At 42.7% G+C, this 20,236-nt stretch overlaps 1 protein-coding gene across 2 annotated transcripts in view; it reads right to left on the bottom strand.

The window, feature by feature from the left end:
* The window catches only part of LOC137611953 (ephrin type-B receptor 1-B), a 168,561-nt gene extending 154,479 nt beyond the window's left edge, over positions 1 to 14,082 (bottom strand). For both annotated transcript variants that reach the window (XM_068340180.1, XM_068340181.1), the window contains exon 1: positions 13,854 to 14,082. In XM_068340180.1, coding sequence (XP_068196281.1) covers positions 13,854 to 13,914 — 61 coding nt within the window. In that variant the 5' untranslated portion in view covers positions 13,915 to 14,082. The remainder of the gene's footprint in view (positions 1 to 13,853) is intronic.
* Positions 14,083 to 20,236: the final 6,154 nt, after the last annotated feature.

Below are 20,236 nucleotides of genomic sequence, written 5' to 3'. Positions count from 1 at the left end.
AAAAACTTTGGAGCTTACGACAGTGGCCTCGCCGATAAAAATAAACAAGATTGTTCCTTTATCACACTAACCTATTGAGTATTACCTGCAGAAGGAGGACTGAAGCCCTGGCACAGAGCGAACAAAAACAACAAGAACCAATGCAGTCACACATTGCAACATCCCGCGACACCCCTGAATTCAAAATTTTACCCTGATCTACTTGCATAGGTCAAAGATGAAAGCTTGTGCTCTGACCTGCTGTCACTGATCAAAGCACTAGCTTTGACCGATGGTCTTACTCACACTGGCCTTCCCCCTAGTCTTTCTATCTTATCCAGTTCCTGAGTGTACAAAAGTTGAAATTTGACCTTGACCTAGTTTTCTTCATGTCAAGGTCATCATCTCATTTTCATCCCCTTTGCCGCCCGAGTAATGTGCTTATGTTTCATCTTTCTATCTGCAAGGGTTGCGAAGATATTTGGTGGACGTACGAACGGACGGACGAAGTGAACAAATGAACACTGTCAGTGAACGAATGAACACTGACAATTACAATACATCACCGCTTTGAAGCGGGATGTAAACACAATCGCGATATGACAAATCTCTGCAGGACACTGCCTTTCCAGCTGCTTTTTTTTTCCCCCAGTCACTTTGTGATTCGAATTACACAGACAATATTGACATTAGTACAAGTTGGAACATGATATATCCATCCAAGATGGTTGTGAAGAACTGGGTTAGGCGCATCCATACAAAGCAGTAAGCTTTGCAAGGTCTCCTCTCTTGAATAATGTGAGAAAAACTCACATTATTTAGCATTAATTAGGCCTCTTGCATCAAATTTACTGTTCGTACTTATTCATCTTTGAAGTTAGATATTACAGTATTTGATAGAGCCTGACGTTAAATCTTCTCCTAGCAATAGAAATTGTGAAAACTAGGCTTTAATACAAAGTGGTTAAGAAAATGAATGAATGTATTAATAAGGGATAGAATGGGGAATGAATTACAATGGCTTGCTGATCAAACCCAATATTATATATTTAAATGCAAATGATACATTTGTTTATTACTGAATGTATATTAAAGATTCAAGGCTTTAATGCACTTGACTTAGTTAATGTATGATAAAAGAGGACGCACTGGATAATACTAATGATCTCACATCAATTGTACATCAAGGACAATTCAAAATTTCTTCTTCTAAAACAAGCGGAAAATGGCTCCTCATTTAGGATCACTTTGTCCCATTATTACCTGAATGAACACAGGCTTGGTTGGATGTGTGTATATCTGAACAAACATTCATTTACAGCCACACTCCACTTCACTTCATTCAAAAGCACCAGACTGCGTGCAATATGTGCATACAGTATATTCTCGGAGTTCATTTCCCCGGCGCTCAGAAACAGGCTGACTCCGCTCAGACATCGGTGTCAATCCGATGAGTGGGTGTCTAACAGTGTGTGAAGCTTACATCAAAAGCATTCAGCTGAAATGTCCAACCTTGGGAAGAAGCAGGGAAGGTGAAAATACTACAGTGTAATAAGGAATGAGAGGGGTAACCTTACCAGAGGGTCATGGATTTTATTCTGCTCAACGAGCACCATCATAGGGCAGAATTAGGTTAGGAGTGTATGACAATGAATGCCGTGCTAAGTGGTTCAAATCAAGACATCCTCCCTGCGATTAGCAGCAAACTCCACTCCTGAGGAACTGCATCAATCAATCTTTCAATCTTCTCCACATTAGTCATTATAGCTGAGGGTTTTACATAAGAATTCACACTTCCCACAGACATCCAAGTCGAGGTACTCTCACCGAGGCGGATGCACCCACACTCAAAAGGACTGGATGCGCTCAGGGGTTAGCAACCACAACCACCAGCATCCTCATTAGTGCAAATAAGATCATAGGCAGATGGAGACACACTCCCCTCCTGTCTTTCTCTTTGTCCCTCTTCACCTCTGTTCTCTCACACAAATGAGCCCTGATCCTTATCCTCTACCTCGCCTCACACCATAAGAATGACACATAGAGCTGTGGAGGGACAATGAGGAGTGATACACAATCCTCTGTATGGATCTTTCTTCTCTAATACATTTGTGTATCTTCTAAAAAGTCCAATAATATTAGCTATAAATCCTGACCTGAGCATGTTTGATGTGATGTCAGGTTGCATTACAATGACATACTGCGAGTCCCCTCAGCCCTTTGTGTCATCACTATTCATGTAGATGGGGGCAGTCCGCCTGTCAGCATCGACCGGGATGTGTTCGATAGCAGAATATGATACATGTAATATTACACTTTTATTCCATAGATGTCTCTGTGGATGATTCCCTCATATGCAAAGAACAAAGCTTGGAATTCCAAACACAAAAAATGACCTCTGATGGTGGATCTTTGATAAAAAAGAATTTTTAAAAAAGCCTCTTGCACCTCATCAACCAGGCAACTGCTGGTAGACGGCTGCCGTCTACTCATTTCCCACCTCCTGTGCAATCAATAGTTAATTACCTCCAAAAAGTGTTCATCTTCTCCAGCAAGAGAAGTGGACAGCGCAGGGAAGGCAAATTCTGTGTTACATGAGGTTAAAACCATCCTTCCACCTCCACTACTTAATGGCCCATCAGTGTTCCTCTCAGAAACTGGCATTCTGTTTTGCACTGGTACCGGCATGTCATTTAATATCCCCTGCACAATTTTCATTTCTCATGCTGATCCAGAGACACGAAGTGAGACACAAATGTTCATGTGAGATTTCTCAAATTGCCTCTCTCAGGTACTAAGAACTCAGTGCTTAATAAGAGATTCCATTTATAGCGAGCGGAATGGACAGATGGTGAAATATGTCCACATGTCCTCAACCTGGGAGACACACTGGCTCTTAGTCATTAATAATGGGACAGGCCCCAGGCCCTTAGTTGTCCATCTCAACTCATTTCCTCCCTACATATCAAAGCTGTGTGTGTGTGTGTGTGTGTGTGTGTGTGTGTGTGTGTGTGTGTGTCTGTGTCTGTGTGTGTGTGTGTGTGTGTGTGTGTGTGTGTGTGTGTGTGTGTGTGTGTGTGTGTGTGTTATTTCCAGTCCCTTTGAGAAACAGCCTGTGGAGGAGCCGACTTTTATTTAATCAGAAGTGAAGCAGCTTCCACCACCATTCGTAATTTCAGCCCTATTAGTGTTCCGCTTCTAATTCCTCTGAGCACTGCAGACGCAGCCTCCTCTGGGCTCTGGATTCACTTGGAATGCAAAAAAGTTCCACATGTTTTTTTTTTCTTTTACTCGTACAGTAGCGATTTAATATTGTACATTTAGACTTGAAAAGCCAAAGATTTGCTATACAGGCAAAGCAAAGCAACACACAGAATTGTCAATGTGTACTGTGCAGAGTGAATGAAATTGATAGTCTTATCATTTCAATTGTGCACCTTACAAACTTTCCCACACATTGAATTTTGCAGTCACAAAAGCATATCTACCCTCCTCCTTCCACTCCTGAGAGAGCCTTTGCCCTGCAACCCAACAGACTCCAGCCCTAAACCGGAGCCTTTGGGCTTAAAAGTCAAATTAAATCATCCTGGACCCGACTCAAAAAACAGATCTCGCTAAAACAATCATAAATGAAGCTCTTTGTTCCCATAAGCCTCTCTTTAGCCCTTTCCTGTCCATGCTGCCTCTATTATGTCTTCAGAAGGACGGGCTCACATTTCGCTTTTTTCCCCTCATACTAAATTGTATAAAGTTTCATAAATGCATCTGTTTTTAACTAAAAAAAGAAGTGTGGGGAAGGAGGGAAGTAAGGGGTGTAGGGGGGGAAGAGGGAGAGAAACCAAAAGAAACAACCAATTATCCCTGGTAGGAAGTTAGTAGAAAGGAGGTGGGAAAGAAAAGGGTTTATGAAATGTTTTTGATTTTTTTTTTTTTTTTAAAGGACAGGAAGGAGTGGCCAAGAAGTCAAGTCAACAACCGAACAAACTAGAGCTAACGTAGACGAGGTTTGCGTCGGGGTGTAGAAACAGGAGTAAAGTTGCACGAGCAGTCAAGAAAAAGACTTGGTAATCAACGCCTTCTGCTCTCGCCTCCCAGCTCAACAAACATCGTAACTTTTTTTCCTGCTGACTGAACAACTGTCACCCAATCTCTAGGACAGGTGATAATGGAAGAAAGAAAAAAACTGAAAGACAGTAAAATAATGAGGAAAAAGAACATTTCTCACACTACCATCCTTGAGTGGTGCGGAAACTGGGTCACCGTGCCCAATCAATTACAAGCACTACCTTTTTTGCTAGGTGTGGCTTGAGACGATATCTTCAAGCTTGTCTGTCTGTCTTCAAGTAACTCACTTTACCTTACTTTCAGGCTGGGTCATAAGTGTCACACTTGTCCACTCCTGTGCTCCAATGTTTTGTTTTGGGGTTTTTTAACCAATGACACTGCAATTATTGCATGTATGAAGGAGGGTGAGGAGGGGGAGTACAGGACATTGGTGGTGGACTTTGTGGAATAGTGCCAATGGCTGAACATATCCAAGAAGAAGGAAATGGTGCTGGATTTCCAACGGGTTCCCCCTTCTCAGGCCCCTGGTCATCAGGGGCAGGGAGGTGGAGATTGTAAGAAACTAAAAGAACCTGGGGCTCAAGCTAGACAGCAGACTGGACTGGAAGTCCAAACACAGACTGTGTGTACAGGAAGGGGCAGAGTGGGATGCACTTCCTGAGGAGACTGACCTTCATCTGATCTGAGCTCCTTTACATGTTCTATCCCATTCCGTTGTGTCAAGTGTGCTGTCCTAAGTCATTAAATGTTGGGGTGGTGGGGCCAAGAAAAGGGACATAGAATGCCTTAACAGAGCTATCTGCAGTGGGAGTTCAGTGGTCAGTCAGAGCTTGGACTCTGTGGAGACAGTTCTAGAAAACACAACCATGCTCCAAGTCAGGGAAATCAAAGGGAACACCAACCACTCCGTACACACCACCTTCTCCCAGAAGAGGAGTTCCTTCAGTGGTAGACTGCTGTCACAGTGCTCCTCAACAGAGAACACCAACCACTCCGTACACACCACCTTCTCCCAGAAGAGGAGTTCCTTCAGTGGTAGACTGCTGTCACAGTGCTCCTCAACAGAGAGGCTGAGATCCTCCTTTGTGCCAATGGCCATCAGGGGGTACAATGAATTTCCCAGAAAAGGGGTGTAGGTGACCTGTGTGTGACCCATGTCTACATATACAAGCATCATTAAGACCGTCTTGGTGGCAACAATTTTCCAGATGTTTTTAGCCATCTTGTTGTTGAAAGCACAAGTGCTGCTGCCTCACATTGAGCACAGACAAAGGTCGGCTGTTTTCCGACGTATAAGAGTCATATTAGAGTCATAAAGTTTATATTTAGTATATATTTCTTAATTTCCCCATCTCTATCTTTGTTGTTGTTGTTTTTCTTTTGTTACGATGCACCTCATTTGTAACAAATGATTTACATTTGTAGGATAGTCCTCATCGCGTTCTCCATGGAACCCTGATTTTTAGGAACAAGGGCAACAGAATTCATTCATTCATTCACTGATTCATTCTTTGAGAATATAGATGAAGATACTGAGGTTCTCTTTGGGAGTGTGTAGAATGGGTAGGATCAGGAATTAGTACATCAGAGGGACAGCACATGTTAGAGGTTTTGGAGATAAAGTCAGAGAGGCCAGACTGAGATGGTTTGGACATGTCCAGAGGAGAGATAGTGAATATAGAAGGAGTTTTGAACTGCCAGGTAGGAGGCCTAGAGGAAGACCAAAGAGGAGGTTTATGGATGTAGTGAAAGAGGACAGGAAGGTAGTTGGTGTGAGAGAAGAGGATGCAGAAGACAGGGTTAGATGGAGGCAACTGATTCAATGTGGCGACCCCTGAAGGGAAGAGCCGAAAGGAGAAGATTCACTGATTAATTCTTTCACGTTCCTCGCCAAAATCACCGATGCCAGTTTTAGGTCAGACTGGGAGGCCCTGCCAGCTGGTGGGAGGTGGAAGTCGTTCTCTAGGAGGAATGATGCGAATTTCCGTATGTCCCGGTCCTCACTCCCGTCGTTGTCGAAGTAGTTACGGAGTTAGTATGCTTACGTTTAACAACGCACTTGTGGGGTTATGTGTGGACTGAGATTTTTCTAAAACAATGTCATGTGGTCCTGATTTTTTTCTAAGGGGATGTGAAAAATATTTGTTTAAAGGAATACGTGCTATGTGTGGACATGGCCTAAAATGTGGCTTTGACCACTACGTGGGCTCCCTGCTATCTATTGACTTTTCTACTTTTCAACATTTTGTACTTTTACTTTATGGATTGAATTTTTCTTAATACTGTCTTGTTGTGTAGTATCTGTCCTGTAGTGTCAATGTTTTTCTGTTTGTGTATTCATTTATGTAGTATTTATTTATATGCATTTCTGTTTGATGTGCTTTCTGGTGAATGTGTGAATTCCAGAATGTGTGTGAAAACACACTGGATATAAGCAATTTCCTCTTGTATTACTAAAGTATCTATCTATCCAACCATCCATCATCTGTCTCTGATGCCGTTGGTTGGGAATAAGCAGACCTGCTGCCGACTGGACAGATAAGGCCTTACGCCCCCCCCCCCAGGCCACCTGCTCTGACAAGGGCCAAGCACGAATCTAAAAACCGTTGGAACCTAACCTAACCTTACCCCACTGATTGCATCTTTGCTGCAAATCTGTGGTGGAATAAAAATTTGTAGAAGACACCTGAAGGCATCGCAGCAGACGCCATAAAATAAAGATGAAATAAAACAAGTCCAAAACTCTTGGAATGGAACAAGACACACAAATGTGTATAGAGCTACACACCAAGTACAGTTTGTACCAATCATTCTCCTGCTGAGACACAAAAAATGCACGTGCATACCAGCCCCCAACCTGCGTCCACCATCTGGCCTTCCCAGGGCTCGGATGTCTCTGGGGTAAGGTTAGCAGAAGGGGGACTGTGTGTGTGTGTGTGTGTGTGTGTGTGTGTGTGTGTGTGTGTGTGTGTGTGTGTGTGTGTGTGTGTGTGTGTGTGTGTGTGTGTGTGTGTGTGTGCACGTGCGCGTGCATTAGATGCAAGAGTGTCCGTCTGCGAAAAAGATAGAAACAGAACCAAAGGATCGTATTATCCGACTACACGGTTTTCCACAGTGTATGCTGCACAATGTGAAAACTCATATCGCGAATGAAAAAAGCTGCACAGACCACAGATTCCAGCCTCGCCTCCTTCATGAGCACAACATTTTTTAGAGAGAAATGCAGCACAACAGATTTACAGCACTGCAGGTACATGAGCTGCAGGCGGGGGTTTGCACTGGGGGTCGTCATAGATGACTAGGCCACGTAAGCACACCTTAACACTGAGTAATCTTTTCACTGTGCGCAAAATAAAGCCTCCATTATAGGATGGGGCCATGTCTGCTGCCCCTGCAAACCATAATGGCTTCAGCGCTCCACTGACGGCAGAGGCACCCAAACAGACAACACATACAACAGTGTAGAAAATGAGTGGAAAATTGAATTCTACGTCAGGTGGTCCTGGGTCAGCATTGCCGTCCTTGGCCGAAATACACTTGTACGCTCATGTGAGTGCTCTCTCACACTCAAACATACACACACATGATTCACCTCAACCCACAGGAGCCTTTGTGAGGCTCCTATTTTCATGCTTTTCCACTAACTATTTGAAATAAGAGCACTGGAAAAGAGCGATCTCGCATTCACATCCATTAGAGACTCAACATGACTCTTTTCACAGGCTGTCTCCTCTGCACAGCTGGTGAGCTCACACGCATACACCTCTTACATCATTGCGTAGCAGTGCCAGCCCATATCACTACAGGCCCTGCTTTCACTATTAGATTATAGTCTGTGAAACAACAGAGAATCATTTGAGACTGATTAGATGGATGTTTGGCCAGCCTGGGTTGCCTTCTGCAGTGTGATTTGTCGTGCTCTGATTTTGTTGAATCCTTTAAAATAAAAAGTGACATTTCCAAAACAGCTAAGAAATCAGAAGGATTGAGTGGTTCTTGTTTCATGTCTGAGGGAGGCAGAGAGTTGTCAATCATCTACTGTGCCCCCTACTTCAACTTACTTTTCTCAACGCCTCGTGAGCCTTTCCAAACCATGATAAATTAAAGCAGGATGGTGGCCGGACAGAGACGCAGGACTATAGCTACCTTCCAAGAGTAGATGTCACGATATATTGGTGTTGACGATATTATATTTGAAAAACAGAGACCGCAAACCCCCGAGACTGAGCATTTCCTCTTAAAGGTTCATTCTCATCACAAGTTGCATTCCTGTTTATGAGCAGCATCAGTTTTACTTTCTTTTAACCATGAAAACATACCCCTTGTAGTTTGATCCATCAATCACTTTTGTTGTAGAGGAAAATAGCTGATCCTGAGGAGTCAGCATTTTCTGCTCCAGTGGGCGTATTCTTCAATTGATACAATCATCCACTTGCATCCTCCATGGCTATCCTATTTGAACAATTTCAAAAAAATCTGGGTTTTCACTCAAGAAAAAGAAAATGGGAGTTCTTTTAAAAAAAAAAAAAAAACCAAGAACACTTCCTGACTCCACCACTTAATCTGGATCCACCGGAAAATCTGGATTTATTCCATTTCACCGGTTGCTTTGTTGCTTTATGCCCAACCGTCTAATCAGACTTCATCAAAATCCAACAGGTATAAATAATAATAATAATAATAGTAATAATAGACAGAAACGTTGAAAATAAAAATCTTGCAAAGTTAAAGAAAGGAAAAAAAAAATCTACCCCTTTCCACTGGTTCCTCTTTCATACGTACCCAACAGCCAAACAAACTTCATGAAAGTCTGTCGGTTTTTGTTTAATCTTGCTGACAACTGGATGAAATTCAAACATTCTATTAAACTATTAACATTTTTAATAATGTGCATATGATATGTGAAATTTAAAAATAATTATTTTTTTTTTAAACTTCAGCAGAGCAGTGGAACCTTGAACACTGCTTCCCCTGATCTTTCACACTAGCGCTGATAATTTGTGTACCTGTATGTGAGCTACGTGTAACATTGGTAACTTAAAAAGACCACTATAGGATAACACTGAAATTCCCGCATAACTTGTGCACACTTGCCATCTGTTGCCATGACTTGAAAAGTCCTGGTGGAAAATCAGGAAGGAATTATGTTACTGTGCCCAAATGTAACACTAATAAAACGTCTATCTGTGAACGTTAAAGCATTCACCATGTCAGTCATCCACCACAATGGCTGTTTAACAATGAAGAAAACTCCCCTCATCCAATGCTACCTGTTAACTTGATTTACTTTTGACAGATCCCTAATTGAAGAAATTAAAAACTACACATTAGGTTTTTTTTTCAAAGAAGCCAAAATGCTCTATATTAACACTTGGTGTACAAGGATTCTACAACTACTAGAATTACCATAGGCAGTCATTTTGATACATTATTTGTATATAATTTGGATTATCATTAAAATATCAAAGAATAAACTGGCGGAATAGGTAAAAACACATCAGCACATAAAATTAAAACTATGATGACTGAATTTTTTATTTATTTAATTGACACAACATAATTTCTCTGCAATTACACATCCAAATTCAAACTGTGGGGGGAAAAAAAGTATCCTGGTTCAAAATAGATTGGTGTCATCATCAGACCTTAACAATGAAAATTATTAACTATGATGAACATTCAATAATGTTGTAACAGCCGCCAGCCAGCTTGAGACACTGCTGTTACAACGCCAAGTTATTTTGCTTATGGCAGTCAACATAGGTAACCTGTGTTGAGGGGAGGAAATATCACCACTGATAACTTCTTTACCTCTCTTAAACTTTCCAAGGCACTAAATTCCCAGAAACCCAGCATGGTTAGTCCAGTAAATAAGAGTAGACAAGAGCTTCCTCCATCTGTAAATGAACAAAGGGCCCTGCACACTAAAGAGGTGCTGAAATGTGACAGTGCAACCCTAACAATCTATCAATGCTAACCAAGGAAAAATGTCTCCATTCAAATCACAATCCACACAGCTGTCAACATCACAAGTGGCCATGAGGCTAAACTGGAGACTGTTACGTACAGTAACACAACAGAACCAAGGTTGGGAGTAGATGTGCTTGATCAAATGGGGAGGAAATAGTCAGTGTAAGCTGCTACATGAAGATGGCCATTGGTGGTGTCTCATAATATTCATGGTTTCAAAACCATATTCTTGACCTGGCTGCTATAAACTCTTCGATCCTGTTCAATAAATGCACAAATAAGATCATGTCACAGAAGAACCTCATAATGCGACTCGCAAATGAACTTAGCTCAGGACACATGAAAACAAAAGCCTGACAAATGATGATGGAAGAGCCCTGTTCGAAGCAGCAGAAGATGGAGAGGAGAAGGCAGTGCCAAGTGAAGAATGTGTAAGAAAAATAAATCAAAGAATAATTGTGTCAAATGTCACCAGGTAGTGGTAGCTGCAGATGGAAGGTACAGGTTACCTGTGTTGACTGACTGATTGGGAGCCATGAGCAAGCCATCTTGGCATCGTAACAGCAATGTCTCCAGCTAGCTGGCAATGTTGACACAAACCTATTTTGAACCAGGATACATTTGGCGGGTTTTTTTTAACACATATATATTTGTTTTTATTTCAAAGTTCAAATTTGAATATGTAATTGCAGAGAAGTCATGTTCTGTCAATTAAATAAATAAAATGCTCAATCGTTATAGTTTTAATTTAGTGTCCTGATGTGTTTCTGCCTATTCCATTAATTTAGTCTTAAATATTTTTAATGATAATCCAAATTATATACGAATATTGCCTGAGCAGTCTAAATGACTTCCTATGGGAGTTCTAGGTAGAAACACTCAGATCTTTTTTGTGTCTTGAAATTTTAATGATGAAACAATGTCAGAATAAAATATACACACATTTAGGAAAATTCAGGATACGATTGGTACATAGGTGATTTTGAAACCAAGATATGACATATTACATTTTGAAAGCAGTCAAAATGACTGCTTTGGGAGTTCTAGTGTCAAGTCTACTCGGCCAGTGAGGAGGAGTCATTACTACAGTATTACATAGGTACTTACTTAGCATCCTTAGGAACTAATTGCAACATATTACTGTTATTACCTTATACTGAATGATGTTTTTGGTGACATGGTACAAGCGTTTGACAGCCCAGTATTCATTTACAGATGGAGGCTACTCATTTATAAAACACATACTGTCTCATTTCTCAAAATCGCCGACCTCCCTCCTCTCATCATATTTCCTCCCACAGTCCTGTTCTGTCTTTCAACCTCTATTTCATCCCCTTTCCCTCCGTTCTTCTTCACCTCCGCCACCCAGTTCCAGGCCATTAAATGAGCGGGCTTATCTAAGCCTAATTGGTTTAAGGGCAAACACAAATAAGCAATGGCTCCGTAAGTAGGGGAGAATTACTGCTGCTGTTGGCAAGGAAAAAAAAAAAAAACATCCATACATCACTGGAAGAGAGTGAGCGTGAGGGAAGGGAAGGGAGAACGAGAGAATTGTGAGATTAGTGAAGACAATTATGGAAGACAGAAAAAATGAGGAACAAGGTAATAGAAGGGAAAGATGATGGAAAGAAACTGAAAGGAGACAAATGAGCTCCATATATTTCTTTTTTTTTCTAATGCCATCAAATCCACATCTTCAATCTCTATTCCCGTGAGGCCTTTGCTTTAGGTCATACTGCCCCTTCGATAACTTTTCAGGAAATTAAGAGATATCCAGTCTCTCTGCGTGCGGGATTGTGATTCTGACGGAAAGTTAAGTTCCTGCTAAATTTTTTAAACCATCTCACTCTCATTTAAAATACAGCGATCCTCATGCAGACCTTTAAACACACACACACGCACACACACACACCCCTTCACCCTGCCCCTCAAGCTCCCACTCCCCTTCTCATTTTTCTGCCCACCATAAATCCATCACACTAAGACTATTGAATTACTGAATGATTTTCATCTCACAGTTCAGGAGTTCCTTTATTAATGACGTGAATCTTGTTTACTCTGTGCATGTGTGTGTCTGAGGAGGATCAAATCAATTCAAGTGGATGCTCATATGGTCCGAGTTAATCCTTACACTAAAGTTACAAACTCAGGCTACGGATCTCTGACAGTATTGGATGATTTGGACTCATAATCAGATCAATAGCTCTAGTCTTTCTCACACTCACACCCCAAAAGCACTCACAACCACACAAAGACACAGAAAAATGAAAAAGCAACAGATTGTTGCTCAGATCGGGGAAGAATTTAAGCTGCCCATGGGACAATCTCCTTTCAATTAGTAGCCCAAACAAGGAAATCACTTTCAGCCCTGGTACCGGGGTAACTCCGGAGCTATCTCCCTGCCCATCTGTTTCTTTTTAATCCCATCTTTTAGAGGAGAAATCTCACACCCTTTTCTATTTGAGCAAATGCACTCCTCCCCTCGAGACCTCCACTCATCTATCCGAACTGTCATTGTCACCATTATATCACACTGGGAAAACATTTGAACTTTTAATCCATCGCTGTGTTGAAATCTGATGAGCACAAACAAGAAAAGCCACTGCCAAATTACAGAGCACAGCATGGGATGGGAACAGGACCAGAGTCGTAAGTGATTAAAGAGAAAAGCCATTATTTGTGCTTCTAATTTACTTATCCGTGTTTTTAGGGAGTGGACGCAGATGGTGACGGGAAACCGGTGTGTTTATGTTGGAGAGGATGAGCTACTGTACAATAAAATGAGAGAAGACACTATATATATATATATGTCCATGACACTGCCAGGATATCCATCCAGCAGCCAGCGGCTGAAGCTACAGCTCACTGTTCGTTCCCCAGGGTCCCACAGCGGAAATGAAAAACATGTTTAACTGAGGAGATACCAGCTACCAGTGACATCGCAGCTTGTCCTGTGTGTGTGTGTGTGTGTGTGTGTGTGTGTGTGTGTGTGTGTGTGTGTGTGTGTGTGTGTGTGTGTGTGTGTGTGTGTGTGTGTGTGTGTGTGTGTGTGTGTGTGTGTGTGTGTGTGTGTGTGTGTGTGTGTAAGGGAGAAAGAAAAAGAGGAAAGAGGAGGATATGCTGAAAGACAAAGCCAGAGAGATGGACAATGAGAAGGGAAAAGAAAAAAAAAAGCATACAGGGACAATGTGAGTAGAGGGTAGAAGCAGCCATTTATTACATGAGCGCTTGATGTCCAAGAATGTAAAAAAAGATCCATTGAACGGAGAAGACAATACAGATTTAAAATCACAGCAACCCACACCCAAGAGAGTTTGTCTGAGCAATACAAAATGTCACAGAATCTTAAAGGGGGCTTGAATTAGAGATGTCTTATATGTCTGATTTAATAGAAGGAAGAGAAAGAAGAAGAAAAAAAAACGTGACATGAATTCTTCACAATCTAGTCTTGTTTTCCATCAAGAAATAAAGAGTGTTTTCCCACTCTTTACTCCGTTCGGGAGTAAAGAGTGGGAAAACAACGATCTGCGTTCATGTGAAGCTACTAATTAACTCCAGTATGCTACCCTACATTTAAAACTGAGCATCGCTCCAGACGCGCACCAGTGACAGCAGTGACAGCACACAGCGAGACCGGGAACCCTGGAAACACAGGCGGAGAAACAACGACTGCGATCCACGTGTAGGGATGGCATCCCTGTATCCCAAAGGCGAGAAGGAGCAGCGCTTGCTGCCCGTCCTCCCCACGGAACCCCACTTCCAAGAAGGACAGTTTTCCATATTTACAACAAGAAAAAAAAATAATTAATTTAAAAAAAATCCCAATCTCTTTAATTTACCTTCCATTGCAGAAGATGTGACGACCAGTACGCTTAAAAGCGCAAACAAATCCGCTGGCATGGTGGAAGGGTATTCTCCACAGCCTTGTCCCCAAATTAACCAAGACGCGTCAAAAAGGATCCCTTTGGTTGTCAGAGCGGTACTCCGGTAGAGAGACTGTGTTGTGAGTCACATTTCAAGCCGTAGTAAACAATGTGTGACAATCAGCACAAGGGAAGAACGGAGCGGAAGGGATGTGGGGTGTGAGGGAAGCGGGAGGGGGAGGTAGAGACGGTGTTGGTGGCGGACCCAACATCGTCCTGTCACAGCCCCCCTTAGACAGCCGGGTCCAATCACCGGCCAGAAAGCGAAACTCACCAGCCAATCACCTTCCCTCCGCTCCGCCCACCTCATATTGTCAAAACACAAAACTTTTCCTTGACCCATTTGAAGCAGCGTCCGTTTCAGTTGACGGCAAATAGCGCCACCTGTCGGGTGGATGAAAATACCGCAACCCCCCCAAAAAAAACCCGAACCCAGCTCCTCTGAGAAACCATCTAATACCCCCGTGTCCTCTCGGTGGATGGCTGAAAGTACAGCTGAGCAGTTTTTCATTCTCTGTGATGTCCCATATGGCTTCTTCACAAAGTATGTGCAACAATAAATAAGATCCTAACTAAGGAGCGTCAAATCTTTTTCATCACAAAATCCATAAGAACATCTTTCAGAACTACAAGTCCTTAAATCCAGCTGAGACCTGTGTTTTCTCTATTGTTATTGATAAATAAAAGCCTGACAGATTGTTTGCTAAATCAGAACCCCCCCCCCCATCCCAAACCCTAACTACTGAATGTCTGAGACTAACACAGGGTCTTTTAGCACGCAAAATCCCATTTGTAAAAGGAATGTTCTTTAATAGCTTTCAGCAAATTCAACTGTGCCTCCTAATGATATTGAACAGGTCTCTACACACAAGCTCTCTCCCTGTCTCTTCTTTTGTATGAGCGTGTGCCTCAACAGATGGTGCTCACAATGGGCTTTTCCCCCCACAGGGGCACGGAGGGCCGCGGTCTGTCTCAGCAGAAGAAGGGGGTATTTGCCTCCTTGTAGACCAGAACCTTACACCTGTCTGTGGCTGGAAAAGCTCCCTCGAGTCCCCGGAGCTGAAGAATTGGGATGGAGATCTACAGCCGGTGTGGGCCTTGTTATACCTGGGGCAACTGGATGGCCTAATACTTCAGCGCTGTTCCCACACCGCACACTGGCCCAGATTTTTAACCCAGACTTTTACCTACTTTGCGCTATCAGACAATTCACAGATTATTTCCTCCAAAAATACTCATCGTTTGTGCCGTTTTCATTTCAAGTCTTTGCTTTCCTGGTGAAAAGAATTAAATTTCTTGCAAATAAAAAAGTGAATCATTTTCACTGAATGGTTGTTCCAAATGTCACAAAAAAAAGTCACAGATGAACTGGGGCAAATGTACCACGGCCTCTGGTGCTGGCTGCTTTGATGGTTGACGATAGCCACCTGGCCTTTTTTTTTTTTTTTTTTTTTTTATCAGAGCAGCCGCCATCTCCTATGACTCCACAGGTCATCTCAGAATACAGGAGAAGCATGAAGCAATCTGTCCTTGTTTGCTGTCTGCACCCCAGGGGGGGATGGCTCAGAGGGGAGAGGGGAGGGGGGGGTCAGGAAGACGTATGTATCAGGGGAGGTACGAACAACAGCATTGCTGCTGTGGCATATCATTCCTCTCAATGCACAGAGACAAACACTTGTATAATACAAATGTGGATGGCGTCTTTCACCCACACAGCACTCTGATAATGATCCACACAAAGCCGCACAATCACTCGTCCACTTCAGCTCGAGAGCCTCGGCCCAATAACAATACTGAGCCCAAACACACGGTGGAGAGGCTCTCATTCTCTGTCCTGATTTTTTCTTGTGTGTGTGTGTGTGTGTGTGTGTGTGTGTGTGTGTGTGTGTGTGTGTGTGTGTGTGTGTGTGTGTGTGTGTGTGTGTGTGTGTGTGTGTGTGTGTGTCTGTGTGTGTGTGTGGTTAAGCCAGCAAGTGCAGTATCCCAGCTCTATTTTGTTCTCCTCATTCCTCCACATTCACCACTTCAGACCAGACTGAAGACAATAAAAAAAAAAATTTAAAAGAGCTCCTTTCCACAAAAGGATGATCTCTGATTCCTGTTTGATTAAATTCTTTTCCATTCTCTGCATTCAGTGAGCCAACCCCAAAGGTTGTTGCACTTTTGACCTGTAAACATCCAACTAGCGTCTGTCTCTCCATGACCAATGTGCTATGACCTTTACATTTCTCCTCTCTGTCTCCTGTTTTCTGATTCCCATTCGGTCGGTGGAAAGAAAAACACTGTTTCTCAATTGAGCAGGAAAAATGATGAGCGCTTTGTTCTGTGCGCTGACGACGACACTGCGAACAGAGAGAACCCGTCGTAAACAAGGAAGACCTTTCAAAGATGAAAAGGCGAAGGGCATTTTATGTAGAGAAGAGCGCAAGAGAGGTTTAGTTTGTTATTGGAAAAAAATGGCTGTTTGATTTCATTGGTTGACAAAAAGAAAGTGAGGAAGAGATAAAGGGAAAGAGTTGGCTTTCTTAGAGATGAAGAAGGTTGTGAGCGCAAATGCATGAAAATGAAATGGCTAAGACAATATGGAGACAGTGCAGAAACCCAGGTGACAGAATGCAGTGCTACACCCACCCTGGGGGGATAGACTGGTTATTAGGCTGGGCTCTAGCTTCATCCATCTTCAGGAGTCTGGGCACCGGCCATTGACAATATGAGTTCAGAGCCAGGTCTGAATACATATGAGCTCTGGACCAGTGTTCCCCAATAGAGGGTCAGGCCATACCAGTGAGTCACAGCCATAGAAGTAGTTTCTAGGTCACAGCTCAAGAGGCCATAGAAAAAATAGGTTCATCGTGTTGGAAGCACTAGGCTGGTTAGGTTTGCCTCATGTTTTAGTTTTTAAGGGCTGCACAAGTAAAAGCAAGATGCTACAAAAGAACAGCTGCTCGGACTGGAGTATTTTTTAAGCCATGAAAACTTCTTGCTGCCTACAAGCCATTCAACAAGACGACTATAAAAAAAAAAAAGTTTGAAGGCGAGCGTTGGGTCAAACTCTCATGAGAAGACAAGAGTTTGGAGAGAGCAACTCGACTAGAAGAGGTCAAACAGGGAGACGAGGTGGGAGCTAAATGCGACACTCTCTTTAATCTGTCAACGATGCTGAGACTGATGGCACCTGCCCCTTGTCATCAGAACGCAGATCCTTGGAGAGAAAAAACGAAGGAAAAAAAAAAAAGCTCGCTGCGTGTTTGCGCGACAAAGACCGACACGTGGAAACAGTCACGCAAAACAGACGTGAAAGCAACTCGCACACTGGAAGGGAGAGGAGAGAGGAAGAAGAAGAGTGATCATGCTTCATTTCTCCTCGCTGAGATGTAGTGAAAACATGATTTGTTTGGAGTATTTTAGTTTGATTAACAAATCGTTAGTTCACATTCGTTCCATTGAGATAGAAGCGTTTTAGTCGCCATTAATCACAATAGCACAAAGAGGAGCTTCTGCTCAGCGCCGAATAAGTAAGAGCATCATTATTGCTTGCGCTTCATCAAGTGTGCGTCCGAGAGACAGAGATTGACTGCTCCTACTTGTATATACTCTCTTTGTGCGCCCGCATGCATTTCCCCTCACACTCAAACGTGCATGAGCGTTGTGTCTGACTCAAACAGGGAATGATAGATAATAGATTGGTGCTTCCCGCCCACCCCCCCACCTCACCTCCCACTCACCCACCCCTCCTACTCAGTCATGCCGTGATCTGTCAACCGCCGTAGGGTTTTCTGTTGTAGACAATGTTCAACCGGTGAGCATCCAATCCATCTCGAACAACCCCGTCCAAAGGCAATGAGAGAGAAACACACACACACACACACACACACACACAAACACACACACACACACACACACATAACATCTCATAAAGTAGGACGTCACCCAAAAACAGTCACACACTCTTTAACTATGCAATAATTAATCATTTGTCTTGAGTGACGTTATTTTCCTGTGATGAAAGTTCTGTAATCACAGGTTAATGGGGTTTTTAGTCTGCCCCCCATTGTAGTAAACTTTCATTTAACACACCAACCTTCTCCACCTCCATTAGGATAGGCACCTTCACAACAACAACAACATTTGACACATGGTAAATTGGGTTTTTTGTAGCCCCACATGTTATCATGGGCCAGTCGAGTGACGAGGCCCACAAACTAGTTTTCTGGCTACAAAAGCAACATTCAGGAGGTGGACTTGCTAATGAGGAAAAACAAAACTGGCCTGACAGCTCATCACGTTATGTCAGCTCCCAGTGACAGCCTATCCCACTCGTTCCCCGTCTGGCTGTTTGTTTCATGGGGACACCGTCAAAATACATCCCTCCGACTCCTTCAGCCTTTCCTTTTTTTTCCTTTTCTTCTTGGCCTGTTGACAGACAGTTGAGTACAATCTATCAACCCCACCCGGCCTCGGTAAGGTCCAGTGCTTTGTGGAGTCATGTATGGACACAACGCCCACATAACAGCTCACATCCCCGAGTCTGTCACACAAATTGGGATTAACATGAGGAGCTGGGAAGGGAGAGGAAAACAGAGGTCAAATCAATCTGCACTCCGTCTTGCACACACTGATCCCCTGTCAAAGGATGGCTTCAAATGAAACTCCAGTGCTGCATTTGAATAGAATGAACGGATCACTTCAAGAAGGCTTGAACGTCTGGGGATGAGAATAACAACAGACAGATGAAGTCACTGGTGGACCGAAAACTTTATGGTGTTGAGATGTCGACAACAGAAGTGTAGAAAGGTTTCACAGATGGAACAGAGGAACAACAAGGTCCATAAGAGAGGCTCTAAAGAAAGACTCCCATTTGTAGCTTTAAGGCTGAGGAGATGCACCAATGAAGCAGAAGCTGAAAGCCCAAATGGCTTGTTCTGCAAAGGCCCGTCCGATGTGTGCAGCAAGCTGCAAAGGAATTACAGCTGAGATCCCACCAGAGCTGGGAAAGAGAAAATGCAGAGAGGAAAACAGCAAGACTGTAGGTGTGTTACACTGGCCTTTATACAGTGGAGGTGAGTGGAGAAAATTGAGGTCAATGGCATTGGATGACAAATAATACTTAAATAATTCAACAGCAGCAAGCTGTCTCAGAAACGGTTAACAAAACCTTCATGAAGAGTTTTCTTTTGAAAGCCTGCTGACAAACTAAATGATAGAAAAAAAATGTTTTGACGGCTATTTGAATGAAAAATCACATGGAATTCTCATAGCATAGATGGATGCTGAATTCATTATTATTACAATAATCCCTTATTCGCACAAGATGCCCAGCTTCACTACATCATGGATTTTTAGTAGGTAGTCACGTGATAACGTACGCGCATGCTATTGGCCGACAGCATCCGGAAGTGTGCTGCATTCCATGAGTCTTGGAATGCAGCACACTTCCGTGTATTGAAGGAACACTTAAAAGTGCTTTACGTAATCTAAAAGAGTGTGGGAAAAGGTAATACAGATACAAGGTGGATTAATATCAGTATGGGGAGGGATCATAAACATTTGCATTACCATAAATAATAAAATAAATAGTTCATCGCTATATCGCGGAATTTAGTTTTTTGCTGTTGGTCCTGGAATGCATTGACCGCGAGTAACGAGGGATTACTATACTCTAGGTTCATGAAAATATGAAAAAGCCAACAGATTGAAGATTTGTGGTTGGAGGACTGAAAGTGTAAAACAATACTTGGTTGCAGGAAAACGATTCACTCGGCCATTTATTATGTAGATATTGACCTCATTTCACTGGTACATGCGTTCACACAACCGTTATTCCATCTTGCGTACATGTAAACACACAATAGTACAGAGTTAACAACGTTGACGTCCTGATATTAACGTTGACCTTTGAAAGCAATCTCTTTTCCCAGCATGCATCATCAGATCAATAAACATTGCTGCCAGGTGATGCTGGAAGCATTATCGGCCTGTTGCAGGTCCAACAAAATGGAACGAGTGCACAAAGACATCCATGCTCAGGCCAAATGCCAATGAAGCCCATGCCAAATTCTAAATGTCAAAATCTTGTGGTGTGAATAGAATGTGCAGAATGTTGAATGGGTAATTGCCACAGTGATATACAGCCTCTAGATAACGCCACTCAGCATTGATTAGTTGACCATTACTAATTGTTAATCACTGTGCTGTGTTGTTTGAAGCCACGTGTCTGTCAACATCTCCAATAACATCTCTCTCTCTCTCTCTTTTATCCATCCCTATGCTCTATAACTGTCTCCCAAATACATTATGTC

This window comes from Antennarius striatus, chromosome 18 (assembly GCF_040054535.1).
Source record: "Antennarius striatus isolate MH-2024 chromosome 18, ASM4005453v1, whole genome shotgun sequence".
NCBI lineage: Eukaryota > Metazoa > Chordata > Actinopteri > Lophiiformes > Antennariidae > Antennarius > Antennarius striatus.
This window is presented reverse-complemented; position numbering and strand designations above follow the sequence as displayed.